Raw genomic sequence first — 23,957 nt, forward strand, 5'->3', positions numbered from 1 at the left:
AGAATAATGTAGTTACTCTTTTTTTCATAAAAAATTTTGTTCATTAAAAAATTTTTCAAGAATACAAAATAATACATAAAATCAATTTGAAAATAATAGAAACTAGTAAATAAGATAAGAATTTAATTTATTATTTGTCTGTACACGTATATACGTTTCTGTTACGTTAGCTGCAATCCATTTAATGCTGCAAATTTGAAGTTTTTGATTGACCAATCGGAACAAAGAATTTTACAAATTGGCCAATGAAACAATGCTTCGAAGCATTTGTATCGTCAAGTGGACTATAGCCATGTGTCTAATCGGATACAATTGAAAATAAAAGCAGAACAAAAGATGGCGCGAGTACGTATTTTTTTTTTACATCTTTTCTTTTTTTCCAAAGTAAAAGAAAAAGGAGGAAAAGTGAATCGTAGTATTCTAAGGAATTATAATTTAAAAGTGGCTATAATTCAGAATGTCAAAACGGCGCAAAATTTGAATTTCAACCGCGAGTCGGAGAATACTGATAACTTCAATTTTTTTATATCAGACATTTCCTAATTTCGATTCATCTCTTATATTTAATTATCTAGGAAAGAGATAAATACAAAAATCTTATGTGAATAAAATAGGATACAAGCGTGAGATTGATATTTGTCATCAATAAAATATTATTAATGTGTTATTGATATTTCTCTTGTTTCAGATTTTTAATTCACTGAATTGATTGATTATATTATCCCATCTAGTAAAGAACAACGCATTAATTTTTCTTCATACACTTCACTTTTTATTTTTCTCTGACTATAACTTGAACTCTTTATACATCTTTCATAGCCTAAGTACGTGTAAATATAACAGAAATTAACATATCGTAAAACTCATCATATCCCTACATTTAGATTTCGCTATTGTAAATTCGTGGAATAATTGCGCATTTGTTAATTCTCGCAGTTTACAGTTTCCGTCGACATCCTCAGGCAGAAATGATGATCTCTGTCTGTAGATCCGGATATTTCTAGACGCGTATCTTCCAATTAATTAAAATCATATAAGTACGAATTTTCACACGATGCGCAAAGCGATATATTGCACACACAAATTTATAAATTGATCACAAGAATAATTTTGTACATCGAGATTAATCCAAAACATGTCACTTAATAATAATCTATAATTATGATCCCAAAACCTCAAGTTATAATAAGATATGCGTGAGATATAAATCCTCTTTCAAAGTGTAAATTAGTTTTTGACGTTAGAAGTCATATTAGAAGTCATAAGCGAGAAATGTAACACATGTAACTATAGTTTTATTCAATAGGATTTTATCAGACATATAAAGGACTTTATTTTGCACAATTTTAAGATTAAAAATTTAGTGCTTAATGTTTGTAAAGAACACACATCAATCTTGATGAATTCTATATAAAAAACAAATGCAGTTTTTATTTTTAAAAATTATTACCAGGATCTTATTTTGTACATGCTTTTTGTTCTTAACGTCAGTTGTCAGGTGTCATTACACAGATATTTTATATGGCAAAAAGCTGCACAACGATACCAACAAACGTTAAAAGCAGAAAGTGTATACAGAATAGGAACCCCGAGCAACTTAAAAAATCATATGTAACAAGCAAAACGTTTATATTTAAAACTTGAGACGAAATAAATTATTTAATATTCACATTTCAATTTTGGACTTTGCGTATATAACTTCTTAATGATATATATATATATATACATATATAAATTTCAAAAGAGCAAACGTATACCTCAAAAATCTAATTCATTCGAGCGCTATACACACATGTATAAATAATGTAAGGCAATAAATATGTAATAAACAGATATACACGTTTCGGTAAATAATTCAGTACAAATAATTCGCGATCTGCATCAATATAATTAAAATATATTACACAAATTAGCTAACGAAGATTTAGAGACACTCCTGCATGAGCTTACACAGATTTATATTAGTGGAAGTCAGAAATCCAATCTACCGCTATCGTCATTCGATTCTTCAAGTGTATTAAAATTCGGTAAATGTAATAAAATTCGATTTCTTACCGCGCGACGAAAATTTAGTTGGATCTTTGGCTGAGCGATTAACATTTCTCAGTTGTTAAGTTCATACAGGAATTTATACTCGCTTGAATACGCATTCGCCGTGTAATAATTATGCGTAGAAATCGGAAATTTCACAGATGATAATGCCCAGGTACGACGCTTTATTACAATTGTCTGTCTTCTTTCATGAAACAGCTGGGGCACGATTACGAATAAACTTACTGAATGAGGCATTTAAAAAGAGTTCTTCGGTTTGTCAATTTCCTCTTAGCAGAATACATGCTGCATCGTATCAATGTACGGATTTAATGTACAATATTGATATCTGTACATAGTTCAAGGAACTTTTCTTATTCAATGTACAAGTGATGTATAGATTCATAAAATATTCCATGTACATCAATTCCAATATACATATATGTTTTGTGGACTTGTGATGCATATAACGTTTTAAAATTTTAGGCACATCGAGCACACAACAATGATATACGTACACAACAAGTCTTAGTTACGGGAGCACCGTTAACTTTTGTACATATATATCTTCCAATATAATTAATAGTATACAAACTAAACACAGCAGCATTTTATGATTTCTATTAAATATCATAACGCAGCAGAACTTGTATATATTATTGTATGTATATTCGCAATATCTATATACCATTATAAGTAATTAACACTTTATAAAATATTTATTCTATTTCTTTAAATCTAAAAATATTTATAGATTTGATTTACTGCAATGTATAGTAACATTAATATACTTTTTTTTATCATTTGACGTTTGTACTACGGAGATATTCACAAACTAATAATTTTCAATGTTGATAATAAGTTTTGTATAACAAATAATAACAATATTCATCTCGAGAATTATCAAGGATATTTGTGTAACTATCTTATACATATATATATATAAAAACAAAATTATTTTGCAACGATTCATTATATCAGATTTTATATTTTAATCATCTCTCTCTCTCTCTCTCTCTCTCTCTCTCTCTCTCTCTCTCTCTCTCTATATATATATATATATATATATATATATATAGGATGCTCTTTTATATACTTTTTTTTATATTACTCTATCAATATTTTTAAGTTCACTTGATATATTATTTGAAATGTATGCGTACTTTGTACATGCATTTTATATAGGAATCTTTTAGATACGAATTGTTGTAATCTTTCGCAGATTTTACATAAAATTAACAACTTCTTGTCGCTATTAGTATAATTTATATCATATTTTTTTCGTATATTACTGTAATAGTATAATCATTATATCTGATTAGTGATCAAGCATTTTCATCAGTGCAATAAAATAACCAATATGGCATCAGGTTATTGTACTGATTATGCAAAGAATTATTAGCTTTTATACCAGATATAATATGAGGCAGTATGACAACGCTAAAGATTTTTGTTTTAAACATGTGTTGCGCAATGTGTTTGCGACAAAAATATGTATCTTGTTTTTCAATAGCAACAATAAACTTTAAAACATTTTGTATGTTTTCTGTAAAAAATTCTGATTTCTCAATCACTGGTAACATATTTCTCATTTCCATCTCTCAATATATTATCTATTTAAAAATTATATAGTTGACAATGTATATGCTCCAATAACTAAGACAAAATTATGTACACGCGTATAAACATGCTCCATAGATCAAGAATCTACAAATATATAGATTTACCTATTATATATATATGGTGTATATATATGTATGTAGATCTTTATATATAATTTTTTTATATAATATATATAACACGATACAACGAATACTGTTAGGTGTATCTTAAGTGTATCTTAAGGCACTCGTGCAAATAAAATCTAAAAACATTTGAAACAAATAAAGAAAAACAAAGTCGCTAACTTTAATAACAATTCATAAACACACCTAACTATTGTATTCAATTAAATATTGGTCCAGAACTAGAATTGATGCAAACGCTTTCACTCTGTGTTGTTAAACTCCCACAAGATAAATTAGGAAATAGCGTTATATATATATATATATATATATATATAAATGATCATCGAATACAATCGATCAATCCTGTATTAATATAACGTCTCATTGTAGCCTCTTAACAAGTAATATATTATTAAAACTCCGTCTAAAGCCAGGAACTAGTGCTTTAAGGAATGGTTTCACCCTTGACACGCACACGTTTTCACACTTTAGTTAAAATAACAATGCGAAGCACTTCTGCACTTCTGCATTGTTTATCATCAATCAATATTCCTATAGTCAATATTCTTTAAATAGATTAAAAATTAAGTGCGAAACAGGTGAAAAGGGAGGATGAAACTATCACTGTATAATATGTAAAACGTGTGTTAATAGAGACTTTAGGGTTGATATACATAAGGAGCATCACTATCCAGTGCTTGAACACTGCGCACATTATGAAATAAAACGTGTATGTTTAATTTAGCCCGTTTTTACAGAGAAATTATATATCATATATCGAGATTGGCCTCAATTCTCGCTCACTTTAAATTCCTCCTAATATTAATATCACGAGTTTTGTTTCGATAGATCTTCTGTTATGGCAATATAGGTACTCTCATCAATATCTAGTAACGCTAGATGCAGATTCTCTTCACAATCTTTTTCAACGCTTACCACAGCTTTTGCATTATTAACTACGATATGAGCTATGAGACAATATTTATTTTGCGTAGCCTGTCATAAAGCATATTTTAATAAATATAGCAATGATATACAGTCATAAACAATTCTTTTCACGAAGAATAAACGTATATAGGAATACTTTTTCATTCTTCATGTTTTACAATACACGATTTAATATTGTTACTTTTGAAATAACATCGATAAAATATACAAATAAAATAACATGTAGATAAAATATTACAAATAAAATTGAACAATAACATTTAAGCGAATAACGAAGGAAAAAGTTCAGCCGTTTGAAGTGCATTCGACACCAGCACAGTGAGAATATCACAAATCGATAAAATATAGAAATCACAAACAATGGTTAAGTAAACTTTTCACGCAAGATAAATTATTTTAATATCCCATAGCTCAGATTTTTTTATATATATTTATATATACATATATATAATATTGGAATGTTTCTCTTTTTTTCTTGCCCATTATCCTTATTATCAGAGATTGTACCATAAAACGTATTTTTTTTTCTTTTTTTTTACACAATTTTAACCGTATACATATTAATATAATGTTGCCAGTGTACTTCTGCAAACTGGAATGACGAATTAATTATATGTATATATCCATATGTACGTGTGTATTTATCTATCTACGTGTTATATATATATATATATATATGTTATATATATATATATATATATATATATATATATATATATTACATATCTCTTTATAATATAAATAAAAATTCGCAGTGTGAGCATATTCAGCGGCTGAACATCACTCGTAAAACTTTGTACAAATAAAAGACCAGAGTCTCTTTTGAAAAGTGTAAACAATCGAACGTGTATCATTTAGTTCTGTTAAAATCTTTGGCTACATCTAATTGCGAGCTAGAAGTAATCCTTGGGTAACTCTTTGTGTTAATGATCACTCGCATCGGTTGACTTAGCTAAAATCAGCAAACTTTTAAAGCCGTTCACACATTATCTAGCAGATAAAATTTCGATGCTCACGCCATTAACAGTGGCAGCTGAATTTAATGTATGATTCAGCTGCGATATAAAATATTCGTATCATTTATCGTTCATTTTGCAAACAACATTTGTAGAAGATTGCACTGTAAGCCGTTATTATAATCACAGTAACTGTATATATATGTATATATACATGTAATTCAAATAACTTACTCGCGATTATTTATCAATATTTTCTTTCTTGGGACTTTCCTGTGTATGGTCGAAACACTTTGTGACATCCTGAGAATAAAAATAATATATAACATTTATCATATGTATTAAATAAATGTTAATATTAAATTAACATTTATTTATTAAATTTATGAATTAAATAATTTATTTATGTATTAAATAAAAATTAATTTATTGTTAACATTTATTCAATGCACAAGAGTTAATTATTGTACTGTTATGCACCGGTAATAACTATAATAGTAATATCAATATTGAAGTACACACGTAATATACAAAGTACATAGTACCATGTTTATAAGTAGTTTAGTAAAGAGAATGCAACGTACCTGTACCGCAATTTGTAAAGGCGTTAATTCACCTACGGAGCAATCACTTCGTACAACATTCGCCGGTACTAGCCTGGGGCAAGGCTTGCCCGTGAAGAGTGTGAACAGTGCGTGAATACTTCTACGTTGTGTCAACTCTATGTGACGATGTTGGTATCCAGCCAAGTGCCGTCGATGCCGCGATGTTGTAGGGAACCATCTTTCGCACAGATTGCAGTATCGTCTGTGCTTTATCGTTGCCTGTGAAAAAAAAACCAGGATAAGCAAAGGATACCTCAAAAGAAAAGGGAGTAGCTAAAAAAAATTAATCTTATTTAATAACTTGGTTAATTTTTTCTCTCACCTTTTCATGATAAGCTAATTGAGTTATGAAATCGACAATGGACATCTCGCTCTTCTTATGAACGTCCTTCGTATCACTCTCAACTTTAATGCTTGATATTATAACTTCATCGTCTATCAATTTGGATTCCGCTATATCGATATCTTCACTGTCCTGAATTGTAATGACCGGCGGCGATCTAGAGTTCTCTCTGTCTGAATTCGCATCGAAATTTACGTTCACCTCAGGCTGTAATATCGGCATGTTATCCTCCTTCGGCTTGACTTCCTTTTCAACGCACGTATTAATCTTCTGATCGTTGGACCTCGATATTTTAGGAATTTTGTAAGACGACAGTCGATTCTTTTCTTTCTGCTGCGGAGTTCGATGCGGAGCATCGTCTCTTTGGTCAGTTGGATTCTTTCTTTTCTCGTTTAAGTGTACGGTACGAGTTGGGTTCTTGTTCGACACAACCTGATCGAATTGTTTAAACGTTTTCAAGGATATTGTATTGCATTCAGGCGTGTCTTTTACCATTTTTTTAGAATCCGTTTCGTTTTTCTCAGATGATCTCGATTTCTTTTTCATGAAGGAACTTTTACTATGTTTGGAATGTTTCTTATCAGACTTCTCGGCGTTAGATATATTTTCAGTCTTTTTGTGTTTATTTGCCACGGGTGTGGAGTTTGTCGAAGGCGTACGACAGCCTTGTGGCGCACTCGAGAGCGCTTTCGAGAAGCAGTTGATGTTGAAACTCGAGCCCTGCTTCTTCTCCGCGGCTGTCTTCGGTCTCGTATTATCTATCGCGCTGCTTTGTACATCGTATCTGGATTTTGAAAGGCACTTCTTCAAGGTTTCTTTGGCCGCCAAAACTTCTTTTATCAAAGAGTCGTTGCAACAGAAGCTTTCCCTCGTCGCAGCGAAACCCACTGCCTTGCAACATGGAACTTTCGAAGAAACCTCTCCCACAGAGCTAGCCGAGCTGTTCTCCAATTTAGATCTATCATCGTCATTAATATCAATGTCCAAGAGGCGTTTATTTTTACCGAGTGAGCGAGAGGAAACCTCGAATTTGTCATGTTCTAACTTCGCGGTTTGATCGCTCGACTCTTCAAATGTGCGACGTGGACTACAATACATAGGATCGAGTTTCGGCATGGATACATCCAGTATACCTGTGTTACTGTTGTCCGTGATCTCTAACTCCAATTCAAACTGGGTCGGAATTGCATCTGCCGAATACAATTGCTCGCTGTCGCCATCCTCGACCATATGGCTCTCCAATTCACTGCGACTGTTATCCGGCGAAGCAGGCAGGATCTCTATAGTCGACTGGCTCTCGTCCGAAGACTCGATTTTAATGACAGTGCTGTTGTTTACCTCAAAATTATCCAGCATACTCGCGGAGTCGTCCTTAAGCAGGTCGGTGTTATCCTGTAGAGTATAATCGTTGTCCATGTCGGTGGAACTCAGACGTTTTCTGTTTATCAAAACTTCGTCGTCTTTGCTCAAAAAAGAATCGGCATTCTTTCTTTGCTCCTTATTAGCTCGTAAACTTTCGACTTTTTCAGATGATGTTTCGCCCAGGTCAGACAATTTCACGAAACAGATATCTAACTTTGATGGTGTCTTCAGTTCCTTTAACGTGAACTTGGAATCATTTGAATGCTTAGCGAGAGTATTCCTCTGATCCATTTTATTTGAAATTGAATCCTCGTCCGCTTTCACCGTTTGTTCGCTATCAATATCAAAACTATCAGTCTTGTGCTTATCGCATTGAGAGGTAGTTTTCTGTGAATTAGCTGTTTCAGACGACTGATCGATTCCTTTATTGGACGAAGTAACATCCGCCTCCGATTGTGGATTATTGTCGCGAGATCTCGATCTACATTTATTGTCCTTTCGACATTCGTTAGTTGACTTGTAACCTCTGGCTGAATTCTTCTTCGGCGTGGTGCACATCTTAGTATCTTCAGAATATATATCTGGAAACGGCGCAAAATTCACATCAATTTTCAACGCGTCGCTGATTTTCTTACAATCGTAATCCGACAGTCTTCTCTGCTTATACTTGGCCGGAAGTAAGTCGGACGTTGAATTCGACCTGGACAGTTTGTAGTCACTCTGTTTTCTGTGACCGTCCTTGCGACTTGCAGACATTTTATCGATAGCTCGTAATGTAATGGGAGACAGAGTTAGCTTTAAATCCTTTACCATTTTGTCCAGGATGTCGTGCCTTTCTAGCTTGACCTCCGGTTGCCACTTCGCGCTCTTTGCGATAACGTTCTTGCAACTCTTACTCAGTTCGCATTTGAATTCTGCGCTGGCCGACGCTCTCTTGATGATTACCTTGGGAATTTTCTCAGACATACGTATCAAAGGCTTTTTCGTTTCGCATTCCGACGCGTTCGTTCGCGTTGAATCAGAGGAACTGCTGCGTTTCGTAGAATGTTCCGTCTCATCATCGCGTCCCGATGAGACGCAAAGTCTCTTGGATTTCTTGACCGGCACTTCTGAATGATTCGAGCTCTGTCTCTTACGTGTCACTTCTGGAGATAACGATCTGATCCTTTCTTGTTTCTTCAATTTCAATTTAGGTATCTTTTCCTCATATTTTCCCAAATCTCTCGAATTTTGAGAAGTCATACTGTTGCAAATCAAATCATCCGCAAGATCGGACCTCGAGGTACTTTTTATTTTCACTTTTGGTATAGTCTTCTTAATACTTTTGCGTTTAAGGCAAACCTCCGCGGTATCATCAGCTTTTGATATTTTATTAGAGTGCTTCTCGTCCAATTTAATCTTAATCTTGAGACTCTTATTCCCATAATTACTCGACTCGTACACAGAACTTTCGGAATTGTTCTCGCATAAGTCCTCGTTCGTGAGCAAGATCCGATCCGAGATATTTACTTGAGCAGGAGTTTCTTCGTGAACTGCCTCGATAGACGGGGTCCCCGGACGAGATCTCACGTTTCTGATGATCATCTTTGGTATCTTCGGATGGCAGACTGATTTGCTAGCTATGCTATCCTGTGTAATGGAAGAGGAACCCACCTTCGTAACGAACTTTGAGCTAGACTCGCTTTTCTTTATGACAATTTTAGGAACCATCTTTGTGTTAGCATTGCAATCCATCGCGTGCAAGTACGTTATTTTCTCGTAGTTACTGGAAGAAATTTGATTTTGCTCCTTGTTTTCGTCGTTGTTCGGTGTTGCGTTAGATTCGTCCCCGATCGCTGCCACTGATTCGATCGTTGGCATGGACTCATGAATCACCTTGTTTTCAATTTCAGTGGTTACCACCGCGACTTGAGAGTCCTTGGTAGTTGACATTCTTGAGAGGGACAGATGGCCTAAGAGCGAATTATCCTGGAATGAGTTAACCGCACCCGTAAAATCAATCGATGCCTCGTCGATGTTGCACAAACGATTAACGGCGTCCTCCTGGATCTGACTCGTCTCCCATACCATCGGCACCATGCTATCCTCTTCCGTGAAATCGTGCTCGGAAATTTGCGTTAGCGCGCATCTGTCCTCTACATAAATCCCGCAATCGGAAGAATCCATACACAGTAACTTGGAATCAATTATGCTGCCGCAATTCTTGAGATTCTCGTTCGTCTCTGGTTGTCGACCTTGCTGCTTATCGCCTTTAATGATGCTCTTAATAACAGTAAACTCCGATATATTTTGCTCGCGTTTCTCACATACGAATAAATCGCATACGTTTCCTTCCGTTCGTAAGTCCAAAGCAGTGACTGGTGTAGATATTATCGTGGAACAAGTGTCCACTTTGTCGTTTCCTTGATCCTTCAATGTGACTTTAGTTATCTGTTCATCGTTCTCCGGCCTTCCCGATTGTTGCTCGTTGCCTTTTTCGTCGAGCGTTTGTTCCACAAATGCGACATCGGATGGATTTTGCGAAGCACTCGGTTCGTCTTCTTTAGATACCGCAGAATTTTCTCCGTTACACGCGTCTGATTCACCCGTTTGATCGACATTAATCTCGGCCGAAACATTGGATTCCATTGCAGGCGCAGTTTCTTCTTCGTGTTTTCGATCGATTGAGGTTGATGAAATTTGTTGATGTACAGTTTCCTCCTGATTAACGGCAGAATCTGACTCATTTTTTGTCAAATTATTGATTTTATCATCTCTCACCAAATTATTGATTTTATCATCTCTCACCGAATCATTGACTTCATCATCTCGTTCATTCGAAGTAAGCACGGACTCTTGTACAACTTCCATATTTTTTGCTTCATTAAGTGAATCTTTAGATTCGACATTTAATTTAGACGGACTCGCAATTTTGGCAAAATCTTCATTGGTAATCTCTTTCGTATTTGCAATTTCAGCATTGGATTTATCTTCCTTTGAAGACCCTGTGCAATGTAGTTTCGAATCGTCTTCCACTGGATGTTCCGTTGAGGCCTCCTTTTTGTCTTTATCATAATTCATAGAACATTGGTTTTGTCTTTCTGAATCGCGAATTTTCTCATCTATTATTTTAGGAGAACACGATCGAGCCCTTTCAAGTTCAATTGCGCAATCTCGTTCTTCATTTCCATCAAATTTAGATTCTTCCTTTTTTGTATGTTCATCATTATTTTGCATATTCAATGACGTATTAAGCGTGCTTATCGATTTATCATTAATGTCTGCTGACGCATTGTCTTGATTATTACATCCATTTTCTTGCTCATTACAGCAAGCAGTGTCCGGTTGTTCACATCGCAAATTGTCATCTTGAATTGAACGTAGATCATCGATATAATTGCACGTTGTGTGATGCAACGTTGGCTCATTTATCACGTCACAATTCGCCTTAAGATTGCCGTTGTCGGAAGAATCTTGCTCCGGAAGCAAAAATGGAAAGGAATCCAGTCGTTTCTGCGCGGTAAATATTTCGCTGAAATTTAGTTCCTTAACATTATCATTGTTTCTCCTGCCGATGTGAGAGGAATATGATTTAATTGATTCCATCGTTTCTTCCCAACATGCAACCTTTGGTTCCACAAATAAATTCAAATCACGAAATTCGAACACGGAGCTTTCGTTATATCCTTTTTCGTATTCGAGAGGGTCCGCGAATCCTTTCGACTTGCAATGATTAACGCCGGCCACGGGTTCGCTGTCTAAGTGTACGCTTTTGTATTGCTTTTCAAGAAAATCCAAATCCACGATATTCTTCTTGGTATTTTCCGTGCTCTCCTGACTACTCTTGTTTACGTACTTGTCCGCGTCATCATTGAAGAACTCCAATTGCGACGTACCTCGGATCTTCGCGCAGTTAGCGCTTTTATGAGCAGTGTTTTTACTTTGCAAATAATCGACATGTTTTGCCACAGGCTTGGCATCGACAGGGTCAACTTCTCTCTTACTATCGATCTCTTCCTCTTTCTTTCTAACATCGCGATTTCTCTTGAATACCTTTCGTAACTTAGAGCAATTGTAGTAATCATATGACGGAGATTTCGCAAAATATGATTCGTGAGGGTTACCGTAACCGTCTTTAACGCGAGTCTCCATAATCAGCTCGCGATACGTACGAGGATTAGGACTGTAAGTTATCTTTCCGTCTTTGGTAGTGTACACAGGAACTGTATTTAAGTTCTCTGACTCGTCCGCACTGAAAAAGGTCGGGTTCACGTAGCCGCTGGTAGTTTCGTACAGGTCGAAGTTGCCGAATCTACCGTCGTCTCTCTTTGGTCTTTTCCATTTGTCGGCATGCCTGTCGCCGACGTCCGCAATTTCGTTCGGAGCAACATCAAAGTGATTGTAATCAAGATGCACGGGATTATCGTAACTGGCAACTTCCATGCTGGGTTCCACCGTACCTGAGGAAGTCGACGGAACCGCGCTTCTAGACGTAGCATCGTCTTGAAAATGTCTTGCGCTTCTGCACGAAGAAGCGACAACTATTTCCTGATGCTCCTTCTTCTGCACGTTGCCATTCCTCGATCCTGAATGTGGCGAGTTATCCGAAGAGGCTTTCAATTCCTCGTCGCAGAAGCTGGTGGTAGGAACTTTTCTTTCCGCATCTTGATGTACACTTCTCCTTCTGACTGTCGCATGCTCCGATCTTGAAGTTTTCAAGGCACTCGATGTTGGCGCAGAGTCTGTATTACCTGAAAGAGTATCATATTGTAAGATCACATCGCAACTAGGCGATTCTGTACAAATATTCAAGAACCTACCGTTATCTTCATATACATCATTGATCAATTCTTGTTCCGACAATGAACTTCGCCTCTTCTTTGAAACAAGCGTCTCGCCCTTCGTATCCTCCTTGGCTGCAATCACTGATTTGAGTTTTATTTCCGTATCGTCGCGATCCTCGTGAGTTTCATTACACGCAAACACTTCCGGTACACTGGACGGTGATCGACTACGCTTCTCATAATCCCGACGATCCGCTTTATCGCTAATCATCTTCTTGTCGTATTGAATTTCCGTTACACTCGCCGAATTCGATCGTGCTCCATTTGAGATCGAGCTAGTCAAGTGGCCGATTGTCTCGGCGACAGCATTCTTGATATTCTCATGCAGCAATTTCTCCGTTGTGTTCCGTTCCGTGCAGGATACATTTATCTCGATCTTGATCCCATCGAGAGAACCACCGCTTTTCGTCTCTTCCTTCAAATTCTGCATCCCTTTCTGGTGATCATCATCCTTGCGTTTCAGATTGACGTTTGTTACTTGAATGGCAAAATCAGTGTTTGCATTCTTAGTTACGAAAGTCTTACGTGTGCTCGCATGCTTCGTCTCCTGCTCCTCCGACGACTTAGATCTCGCAACGTCTTTCGGATACAACTGATTATCGCACGGTGACTGTGTCGCGGATCGCTCGTCAGGATTCGACGAACGACGATATTTCTTACTCGCTACATAATCAGAGGCCTCCTGCGTATCCTTAGCCTTATCATTGACCTCGCCAATGCTAAGTGATTTGTACTTTATTCTTCTGTATTCCTTTAGAAGCCGCAATCTTTCTGCGCCATCGACGCTAACGTTTTCGATCACTTTCGGTTTATTATGCGAATTACTGTCGGATCCTTTAGGATTTTCGACAGTACAAGATTTGTCTTTATGCGCTGCCGTCTCTTGAGTATGTTTATTGTGATGTATGATAGTTTCGCCGCACCTCTGTGTCATATTCTCCGATAAATATCTCTTTTTGTGAGACATCGCCTTCGAGTGATCCGCAAATTTCGACTGCCGAGAACTTTTCAGGTCCTTCGTATCGATTCTTGTTGATCTATTACCGTTGGCGCTCTTCTCCGAAGCAAAATCCTCTTTCGCGAATAATGCCTCGGATTTCCTCAACTTATCGCTACTGAGATATTTCGCACTGTGTGATGTGGATGAATTACTTTTAACATCTTTTGTCCTAGAACTCCTTGGAGTGTCGTTCGTCGGTGACAAATTTACCCTATTCGTTGCTGTTTGATGAGCCATTTCAGTCGATGCGCGTCTTCTTCCGGAATAACTGACATCATCTTGACCGCCGTCGAATTCAACGGAGTCAGAATTATGCGTGACATTTTGCGACGCGTTTTCCATTTTCGTAGAATTTTCGCAATACCGCGACGTGATTTTTGCATTCGTTTCTGACTTTTTCTGAGGTGCATTTAGATTTGCTGCTTGAGATTCATTAACGCGATGCTCGCTTATTAAGTTTTTATAAGTATGCACCGATTTATTTCCTGTTGACACGATCTTTAATTCATACTCACCAGAGGTCAGAGTCATATGCATGTTAGTGGCCTCCACAGTTTCCGTTTCGTCACCGTGCGCAAATATCTTTTCACTGTTATTTGCCGAGGCGGAAATTTCATTCGCGTGTTCTTTACCGCTTGTCGTAGAATCATTCTTATCGGTATTTGTGGAAAATTCAAATGTATCAAGAATGCCATCATGACTGAGCATATTATTATCATCGCCGTTGTTTTTGAAATGACTTTCCGTCCGGTATTTGTCTCCTAACGAATCGGTCGGTTTATCCCTGACGGTTTCCTCGTTCAAGTGATCGTAAGGCTCACTCTTCGTTGGCGATTGCGTGAAACTGATCATGGGACTGTTCTGTATTATCTCGATCGGATTTGTCGATATCGTGAGATCCTCGACGCGCTCCGACGATTCCTCGTTGTCAGAATGGATCGGCGTGTTCAGCGTGGTGGAGATCGGCGTGCACTCAGACGTGGGCAGGTCTGGCAAACTTATATCGTCCGGATTATGAGATTCCTCGCTCGCAAAACTGCTCTGCTTCTTCAGATTCGCGTCTCGGGTCGAATCCTTCGTGGACGTAGGCAGGACAGCGATTCCCTGATCAGCTGCTCGCGACGTTTGCGACGTATTCTCTACTGTTTTAGGTGGAGAGGGATCTTCAACGACGTATTTCTTCTTATTCAGGTTTTCAAGCGTTTCGGTGCTGTATGTGGTCGCGGCCGGTTCAGTCGTGTCGCCGTCGGTCTTCTTGAATTTGTCAGCCTCGAGAGTTATCGCGGCCGCCTCGACTTCCGTTCCCTGGAAGAACGGCACTGCATCTTGTCTCTCCAAAGTTTCGGTGACTTGACCATTGGTGACCTGCAAGATGCTACCTATTTCCAGATTGTCAACTATATGTATCGTCGGTACCTCGTCAGGCCCGTTGCTTATGCACTGTATGATATGGCCACCCGGCCGCACGAGAGTTTCCTTCGTGATTTCCTTGCACGTCGGATCCTTCGCGATCTTGACGTTCTCCGCAGACTCAAATGTTATCACGCTCGAGGTGATAACATTCTCCCCCGGTTTGGAGACCTCCAGATTCTCCAACGTCTTTGCCGAGAGATCCACGTTCTCGTAGCCCACGACCACTACCGGTGTCGAGTCGCTCAGAACGGCGTTCGGTAACTGTGTCATTTGGTTGGCACCTGTGCCGTCTTCGTCCTCCGATTCATCCCAGTTAGCGAGAAACTGCCGTACGTCGAGCTCTGGCTTGTCAGCGAACTCTTTGGATATTTTTTGTTGCATAGCCGTCGCCGCGTTGCTCGCATTCCCAGCTAAATTATCGAAGCTTCCCGTTTTTTGGACCTCAAAGTGATTTTGAGCGAGACTCTTTTGCGCAGGGTATCGATCTTGCTTCTGCATGCCTTCTGCGCACAGAGCGGTCGCATGACCGTTGTGTTGCTGCGAGACTAGTTGTTCCGGCTTTTGGACGTTATGATTCGCCATTTCGTTGGGAACGTTATTGCCGTCCTGCTTGCCCTGTTTGTCCACCGGATTGTTCATCGGCGCCTGAGAATTTACCGTTTGTTGCATCCTGGAAAAAGCTTCGGGCATATAATTGGTATTGATTAAAACACCATTCATATCGAATTGCAAGTTTATCGATGGCATGGCAGGGGTATTAACGGTCGATGTGGCGACGCACGGAGTCTGCTGCTGTATCTGTCCTGGATATGTGACGGACTGCTGTGATTTCAATAATTCTCTATACCTATGAACACATTCCTTATATTTGGGATGCGATTGATACCCGGATATCTTTGAAAACTCTCTCAGATTATGCTCCAACGAGTATCGCTGCATCATTATTTTCTGCTGATACGTTTGCTGATATCGCGGATGGGAAGGGGGGTGCATAGTCGCAGACGACTGCATCCTGTTCATCATAGATGCGTTATCGGTGACCTCCTGACAATCGTGCGAAGCATCTGTCGATAGATTCCGCGGGTACTGTGAATTAAAATAAGTGTTCTGCGCGGGTGGCATCATATTCGGATTCGGAACACTTGTGGACGGCATGTTGGTCGGCATTATGGCACCGCCGGTTTGATACGGCATTTGCTTGTTGTTGTTGTACTTTTGTTGAGGCATGTTAAAGCCCTGCTCCGGATGTTTGACCATTCCCTGATTCAGCACGTTCATGCTGCTCATCTTGGAATACTCTTTAACATTGTAAGGATACTTCTGATACTCTCCCGTGTAATTATAATTTTGCATAGGGTTGTAGTTCTGCAACATGCCCGAGGGTGGTGGGTAACTGCGGGAGAGCAGGCGGTCCTTGCGATGCTTCGTGTTGGATCCATTAGATGGTGGCACCATGCCAGACGGCAGAACCTCTTTGCCATCAAAATTGTCCTTCCTGAAATTATATTCGCCTCCGAATCGTCGAGCGTCCGCTTGGTAGCCGGCGGACGAACGAATGTTCTCCCTGTAAGCGTTGTTCTGATAACAGTACTTCTCCCATTGCTGATAACTCACGTTAGGATCCGAATTACAACACGGTGCCTTGCAGGGAACGAAAGATGGGGGTCCCGTTCTATTAGCGACGTGCGAATTTACGTTGGTGTTTCGTGGTCCTATTGACGCGTGTGGCGCATTCATATTCATTACGTTTGGTCCATTCATGTGCGAGATAGGCCCGTTTAAAGGCACCTGATTGTTTCTATAGCCTAGCTCCTCGTTTATACCGCCTATCGCGGCATTCCTTGGGTCCATAGGACCATTTAGATTGTCCACCATGGGATTTCTCGTATTCGAAGGCCCATAGTGGCCAATGCAACTCTGCATCTGCACCATCGATGCCAGGGGATTGCTGTCGGCGGCATTGTGACCGTGCGAGATGTTGCCCGGCAGATGCGGCTGAAAGTGATGTCTCGGATTGAAATTGGGATCGTTTTGATGTTTCTCAAGTCCGTCTGAACTGAGATTCAGGCCATTCAACTGCGTCGGACAGGTCGAATTAATACTGGGCATAAACGATAAGTGTCCGGAATTGACATTTTGAGCGGTCGATGTTACGTCATTTATTCCTGATTGCGGGGAATTATACTGATGCCAATCTGGCATATTTCCACTGTAGTTCATTGTACATCGTTTTGCTATTATTTTCTTGTGATTACATCGTTCTCCTTATTCGCAGAAATCTGTCCAAGTACTAAGAGCAGGAGGCTACCTAAAGACAAAAAAAAAATTACTCACTATAGAACTATACAAAAACTGTACATATCGTTGTTATAATTGTTTTTGACAGTATAAGTATATACTAGCATATATGTGTATATATATATGTATGTATATATATATATATATATATATATATATATATATATATATATATATATATAAAAGTCACGAAATTAATTGTTCAGACAGAATATTAGTAGAGTATTCTATGCTAGAAATTCACCAAATATTATAATTTTCTAGAGAAAAGTGAAATCAATTTAAAGTTAGAAGACCTTACTAGCGATACATTTTCATTGAAAATATGCTTTTGATTAGTATACAACAAACTGTTTATATCCAATATGCATCACTATTAATTTCGTTCCTATATATAAAATCATCTTTAATATTATTCCAATACAATTTCACCATCTTTTCCACACATTATCAAACTTTAGTAAAAAGTTAAAGATAAGAGAAGATAAAGCAGAATCAGCGCTTTGTTGCAATTTTATTCAAATATATATTTTTACTTTATTAACAACAGATCAATGAACTTTTCAATTATAATTATAAAATTTAATTGAGTTTTCATGAAACCGTTTAACTTAATTATTTAGATAAATTAAATTATTTCAAATTTAACTTAATTTTATATAAATTTAATTTAAAGTAATTTAACTCATTTGTGATTAATAAGATAAAGTTATTAACTTTATATTCTTATTAGTTAACTTTTTACATTTTAACTAGTTATTATCCAACCCTGATTATAACACAAGTAGAAACTTTTGTTGGAAATGTATTTTGCATAAATTTTCACGCTTTCAATCAAGTTTTCCTTAAAAAAATTATATCTAATATTTGATGAATTTGTAGCATAAGATAAACTCCTAATATTCTGTGTCCGGACAATAACTTTCATGACTATACGTCTCGAGTCATGTATATATAATCAAGTAAAATTATTTCTAAAGATAAAAATATGTACTTTTTAATATAATTAGATTCTTAGGCTGTATCTATGCTGTAGGAATAAATTATCTACATTTGACGAGCAAATAAAATATGAATTCGGGACACAAAGATAAAATTTTGATGAACTTTGACAATGAGGTATAAAAGATACATTATTTCTTTACTCCAAATTATTTTTCACAAACGAGTGAGGATCAAGTATCTTGTTTCTAATTTAATTCAAGTTGTGATTTAACACTTTGTACACACAATTTGACAATTTTCTGAGAAATTCTTTTCTTCAAAACTAAGAGCATTGTAACTAATCCTAACATTTATATACCATTTCTAACGCACATTTATATATAATTTCTTTTTTTTAATAAATAACCACCCAAATACTTTTTAGAGATATCAAAATATATGTGAGAATCATTAATGAATTTTCATGTTTACAACAATAATAAGAATTAAATCAGAAATGTAGTAAACCAACGTGTGTTAAGCCTTGTGTCCACAATATTAGAAATCGATCCGAGATCTCATTGTCAGACAAAGAGAGGATTGACTAATTGCATTTGAATAATTCGGCCACTTGATTAATGCGATTGGTTAATCCTCTCCCTGTCCAAGGCTTACAATTAGTCTGGAAGAGGATGACAATAGACAAATGGTCTTCATTTGTTACCGTTTGAAACCGTCACTAATTCATTATCTAAATAGTAAAGGTGAAGGAAACGCAAGTATGGTAGACCTGCGATTTAACTATTGATAACGCATAATTGAAGTCATAAAAACTTTTGGCTTTTTTCCTAAATATTAGGTGTTACCACCTAATATTTTTTTTAACGATTGTTTGCATAAAAAAACCAACCAGAAAGTAGATGCCATATTTATTCCATGGGCCGTAAAAGCTATCATACTAAAATGGTAAGTTTTTTAGCAAAACTAAAAAAAGTGATTTGTTACCGGCTCAGTTTTTATACACTGCTTTTTACTAATTGTAAAAAACGTGCAAAAATCCAAGTCATATCATTTGAGCGGACTTAAAGATTCGCCATTCTCTCATTAACATATCGAATTCTTAATTAAAAAATCATGATTTATCGGTTAAAGTTTTGTCCACACGTTTATAGTATGCCCGATGAATATGTTTATTATTCGAATAAATGAATAATTATTGAATATAAAAGTTTCTTTGTATTTATAAGAAATAAATATTTTTCATTTAATTTCAATAATTACATTTACGAATGTGCTTGTGAATATTTTCGATTTCGCGTTCACTTCCACTCTATCCACTGCCAGAACGCGGCTAACGCGGAAATCGAATTAATGCGACTCCTCTCTGAGTTATTGTAACAACCGGACTTGTAAGCAAGCGTAATCGTTTAGCTGCTGATACAGTACGTAAAATATTCTGCCTTCGAGCTTGGTTGAAGTTTGTGAAAAATGTTGCGAAGGAAAAAATAATTGCTATTGTTCATGTTTTTATCGGATAATAAAACAGCACATTAAATAATGTTGTTTCGTATAGGATCTTTTTAGTTAATATTTTATATGAACATAAAATTTATAAAATAAATTTCATAAATTTCGTATTTATGAAATAATCATAAATATTCAGGAATAAATATGAATATTTGCGAAATAATCATAAAATACTCATGAATAAATATATTTAAAAAACTAAAATTTTAAATAATTATTTAAATAAATACTTTTTTAATGCGAAAATTGTATGAATAAATAAATTTATAACCCAATTACGTACTTTAAGGGTTATAATAATAATGGGTATGTTTTTTATGTTTTCTGCGCGTGTGAAGATGCTAACATAGTGAATGGTATTACAAGAAAAATAACGCCTTTCTTTTTCTTCTTATGATTCTTAATGTTTCTTTACGTTTTTTAATTCCCCAGCTTCTTTTTACCTATTTGCTACAACATTCTTTTAAGCATATATTCTAGTCATAAAGTGGGTTTTTTAAGGTGATAAATTTAAAGTGGGCCTTATTTAATGCCGAGCCTTATTCGGCTCAAGCACATATAACATTAATTTAAATAAATCATAGGTAATAAAAGAAACAGCGAAAACGACATCAAGAGCAGCAGTGATAAAAACGATGATTGTACTGATAAAAGCAATAATAATGATGATTAGGATGATGATGGGTTGGACCAATATGATGATGACAGTGATGATGCGAGAGCGAAATAATCCTTATTACATTATATGTTAATATGTCAATAAATCTATCAATATGTTAATAAACTTATAAATGAGAAGAATTTAGAAAAGGATGATGGACTATGTGAGATGGATTTTCGGCTTAGAATTCTGCACACAGAAGTATATTATAACAAGAGAATTAATGATGAATAAATTAAGAGTAGAATGGGAGATAAGAGCTAGGAGATATAAGAACAGGATTAAAGAAGGGCAGGGGATATAGTTAAAGAATGCTGGTGGGAGAAAGAACAATATGGTTGAAGATGAATATGGCAAGGAAAGAGACAGGTATTATAACAGGAATGGATGGGGAACAGAAGTTAGAGAGATAAGAGAGATAGGAGAAGAAGACGATTTAGAGGCAGAATTGATAAACAGAAAGGGAGGTGTAGAAACAATGGGAGAATAGAAGGATAGACAAAGCAAGATACAATAACAGGTACAGGGAAATAGATGTAAAAAATAGGATTCCTGGGTATTTAGAGAAAAGGAATATTAAGAACACAACTAGAGGAAATATGAGGTATAACAAGAGCGATGATGAAATTAAGATGCAAAAATTTGGAGCAAACAAATAAATATTGGACAGACTGGGCATGTATATTCTGTGGAGGAAGAGATAATTTAGATCATTATGTAAAAAAATGCGAGGAAATTAGGGAATGATTTGTAGAATTAGGAGGAATTAGTAATGGAATTATAGAGAAAATTCGCAATAAAGATTTAGGTATGGAAAGAAAAAGAGAGAAAACTAAAGTAAAGAAATAGATGAGAGAGAGAGAGAGAGACAGAAAGAGAGAGAGAGAGAGAGAGAGAGAGAGAGAGAGAGAGAGAGAGAGAGAGAGAGAGAGAGAGAGAGAGAGAGAGAGAGAGAGAGAGAGAGAAGGTTAGTTAGGTACAGTAAGTGTAAATAGAAACGTGGAGTAGAAGTAGGAATAGGCTAAGAAAAATACTGTATTGTTGTAATAAAAAAACGAAGGCTGTAAGAAGTGATATTAAAATATTATAGATAATAAGTAGGTAGGTAAAAAACAAGAAGAAGGAATGTAATAAGATAAAAAAGGACAAATGTAAACACAAATGCAAAGGTAAATGTAAATGCAAAAATGTAAAATTATAAAATGGTAGAAATGCAAAGTAAAAGTAAAAGGAAACGTTAAAGTGGAATAAAGCGTGTAGAATATAAAAATAGATTAGGATATGGATGGATGGATGAGTGGTTAAGGATATAATTTGTAAACAAAGTCCCTTTCTTGGCAAATGTAAGCTTAAAGTGAAACAAATAAATAAATTTTATATATATATATATATATATATATATATATATATATATATATATAGTATATACATATATACATAAATGTAATATTTGATCACTTTAATATCTATTTTTTAATGTTTCATAAAAAAAAACATAATTAAGTCATATGTACCCAATATATCTGCCATACTTGCATTTCCTCTTTCATCTTCACCATTTAAATGACGAATTAATGACGGTTTCAAGCAGTAACAAATGAAGACCAGAAATGTGTCATCATCTCTCCGACTATAAAGAGAAACAGCCAGAAAACAATGCGTGTGCACAGAGTGTTAACAACAAATTCTCATTTTTATTTCTATTCCAATTATTTGGAGTAACTTGAAGAGTCCAAAACTACAGTTAACAATTATAAATGTGCGTTGCTCGGAGAATTCCGTTGTTTGGCGAAACGAGATATTATATCCACCTCGACATAGGACCGCAGAAGGGTTATAATACAGGTATGACCTAGATACTTCTTTGACATCTTCGCATGTAAAACCACGCACATATACGCACGCGTACACGCGCACGCAGCACGCACACACATACACACGCGCTCTTCAAGTCATAGTCGCCGTACGTGCGGAATGCAAATGATCTCGTCGAGCAATATACCGTGGGCAATTTTGTTACGCAAAAATCGGAGCGTACGCTGTCGAGCTGTCAAACCGCGGGTTCGAGGCCAATCGCGCCTGACGCGTCGGCCTCGGCGCTGGAGCGTGCACTAACAGGTGACACCATATTTACCGACGTTGTGGCCATTGTTCGCCACCCTACCCCCAGTCCGCGGTGCATCCCGTCTGTGATGTTTACGTTTCCACCTCGCGTCCACGCGTCGTCGTCGCGGACGCCAAGCGTGCCGCAGAGGATTCGCGATGCGGATTTAATATACGGGAGTAATGAAAAAAGCGCATACTATGATGTGCACGGGGCCTTGAAAGTACTACGACTGATAAACGGGCGATACGTATATACACACATACACACACACGCGCGCGCGCACACACGTACGTAGGTAGTATCACGACAAATTGTCGTCGCTCGCGTTAGACGCGCGTGATCGCGACGACGACGACGAAGATGACGATGACGACGACGTACGGCCTCGAGATAGATCGACGGTAGTGCCTCGCGGAACAAAATTCACGCTCTGAGACTTACCTGCACGTTAACATCGCTCACAACACGCACGCCATATTGGACACGACTACTCGCGAAAAAAAAAAGAGGAAAAACAAGTGTGCGCCCTCTGCAGTGGAAGGTGCGCACTTCATCCAGCGCGTGTCATACGTGTGTGCGTGATTGAGCGCACGCGCGCGTATTTATTACCTCGTACTTGAAACAAGAGTTATGCACACATAAAAAAGGCACATGAAGGAGTCTAAAGCAAATTACTACCTTTTTTTTTTATTAGAAAGTTTCTTTGATTTATAAAAATGCAAAGGACAATTTTATTTTAAAAAACTTATTGTTAAATTCATTAAACATATTTAAAAATTAAAAAAAAAGATGTTTCCAATATTGACATGAAATTGCTCTTTGTCCTTTTCATTTTTATAAATCAAAAATATTTTTTTAATTTAAAAAATCTGGAATTTGCTTTAGACTCCTTCGATTGAAATATTATTTTTTATTGCTCCTATCCAATTTAATTTTTTATCCAAATTTTATTTATACTTCATAAATAATATGTAAGTTTAATAAAATCTTTTCTCCCTGAAAATTCTTTGCACGGCTCTGCTTGCTGCGTACGTATGTATGTATGTACATGCATACGACGTGTGTATGAAGGAGGTTCATAAAGATGCTGTGCTAATCGCCTCAAGCCTTATTTATAGCCTCGAGTGTCATTGACTCGTTATGAAATAACTGCTCTTGCAGGTGTGAAAACCTTTTGTTATGAGGTGCGATGGTACGGAGTTTCAGCTGAAAACTTTATTTTAATATACATA

The 23,957-nt window shown here is 36.7% G+C and overlaps 1 protein-coding gene and 1 long non-coding RNA gene across 3 annotated transcripts; one reads left to right on the forward strand and one right to left on the reverse strand.

The window, feature by feature from the left end:
- Positions 1 to 69: 69 nt before the first annotated feature.
- On the forward strand, positions 70 to 1,260 carry LOC120357078. The gene is made up of 2 exons (XR_005574278.1): positions 70 to 345; positions 689 to 1,260. It is a non-coding gene; the product is annotated as an uncharacterized LOC120357078 (long non-coding RNA).
- Positions 750 to 23,243, reverse strand: LOC105204566. 2 transcript variants are annotated; one of them, XM_011173695.3, is made up of 5 exons: positions 23,167 to 23,243; positions 12,772 to 17,516; positions 6,590 to 12,702; positions 6,247 to 6,486; positions 750 to 5,965 (listed from the first exon to the last, which is right to left on the reverse strand). In XM_011173695.3, the coding sequence occupies exons 2-5, from the start codon at positions 17,426 to 17,428 to the stop codon at positions 5,903 to 5,905; spliced, it is 11,073 nt and encodes a 3,690-aa protein (XP_011171997.2). In that variant the 5' UTR covers positions 17,429 to 17,516; positions 23,167 to 23,243; the 3' UTR covers positions 750 to 5,902. The 2 variants fall into 2 exon arrangements, with proteins under 2 accessions (XP_011171997.2, XP_025989690.2); XM_026133905.2 differs by having other exon boundaries at positions 6,590 to 17,516.
- Positions 23,244 to 23,957: the final 714 nt, after the last annotated feature.

Source organism: Solenopsis invicta, chromosome 3 (genome assembly GCF_016802725.1).
Source record: "Solenopsis invicta isolate M01_SB chromosome 3, UNIL_Sinv_3.0, whole genome shotgun sequence".
In the NCBI taxonomy this organism is placed as follows: Eukaryota; Metazoa; Arthropoda; class Insecta; order Hymenoptera; family Formicidae; genus Solenopsis; species Solenopsis invicta.

Bases quoted from the DNA above. Each gene is read 5' to 3' on its own strand.
- LOC105204566 (XM_026133905.2), bottom strand. From the start codon at position 17,428: ATGAACTACAGTGGAAATATGCCAGATTGGCATCAGTATAATTCCCCG. The intron at 6,487-6,589 runs GTGAGAGAAAAA...TTTTTTTCACAG, and splicing joins AATTAGCTTATCATGAAAAG to GCAACGATAAAGCACAGACG. The intron at 5,966-6,246 runs GTACGTTGCATT...TTTTATTCTCAG, and splicing joins CTTTACAAATTGCGGTACAG to GATGTCACAAAGTGTTTCGA.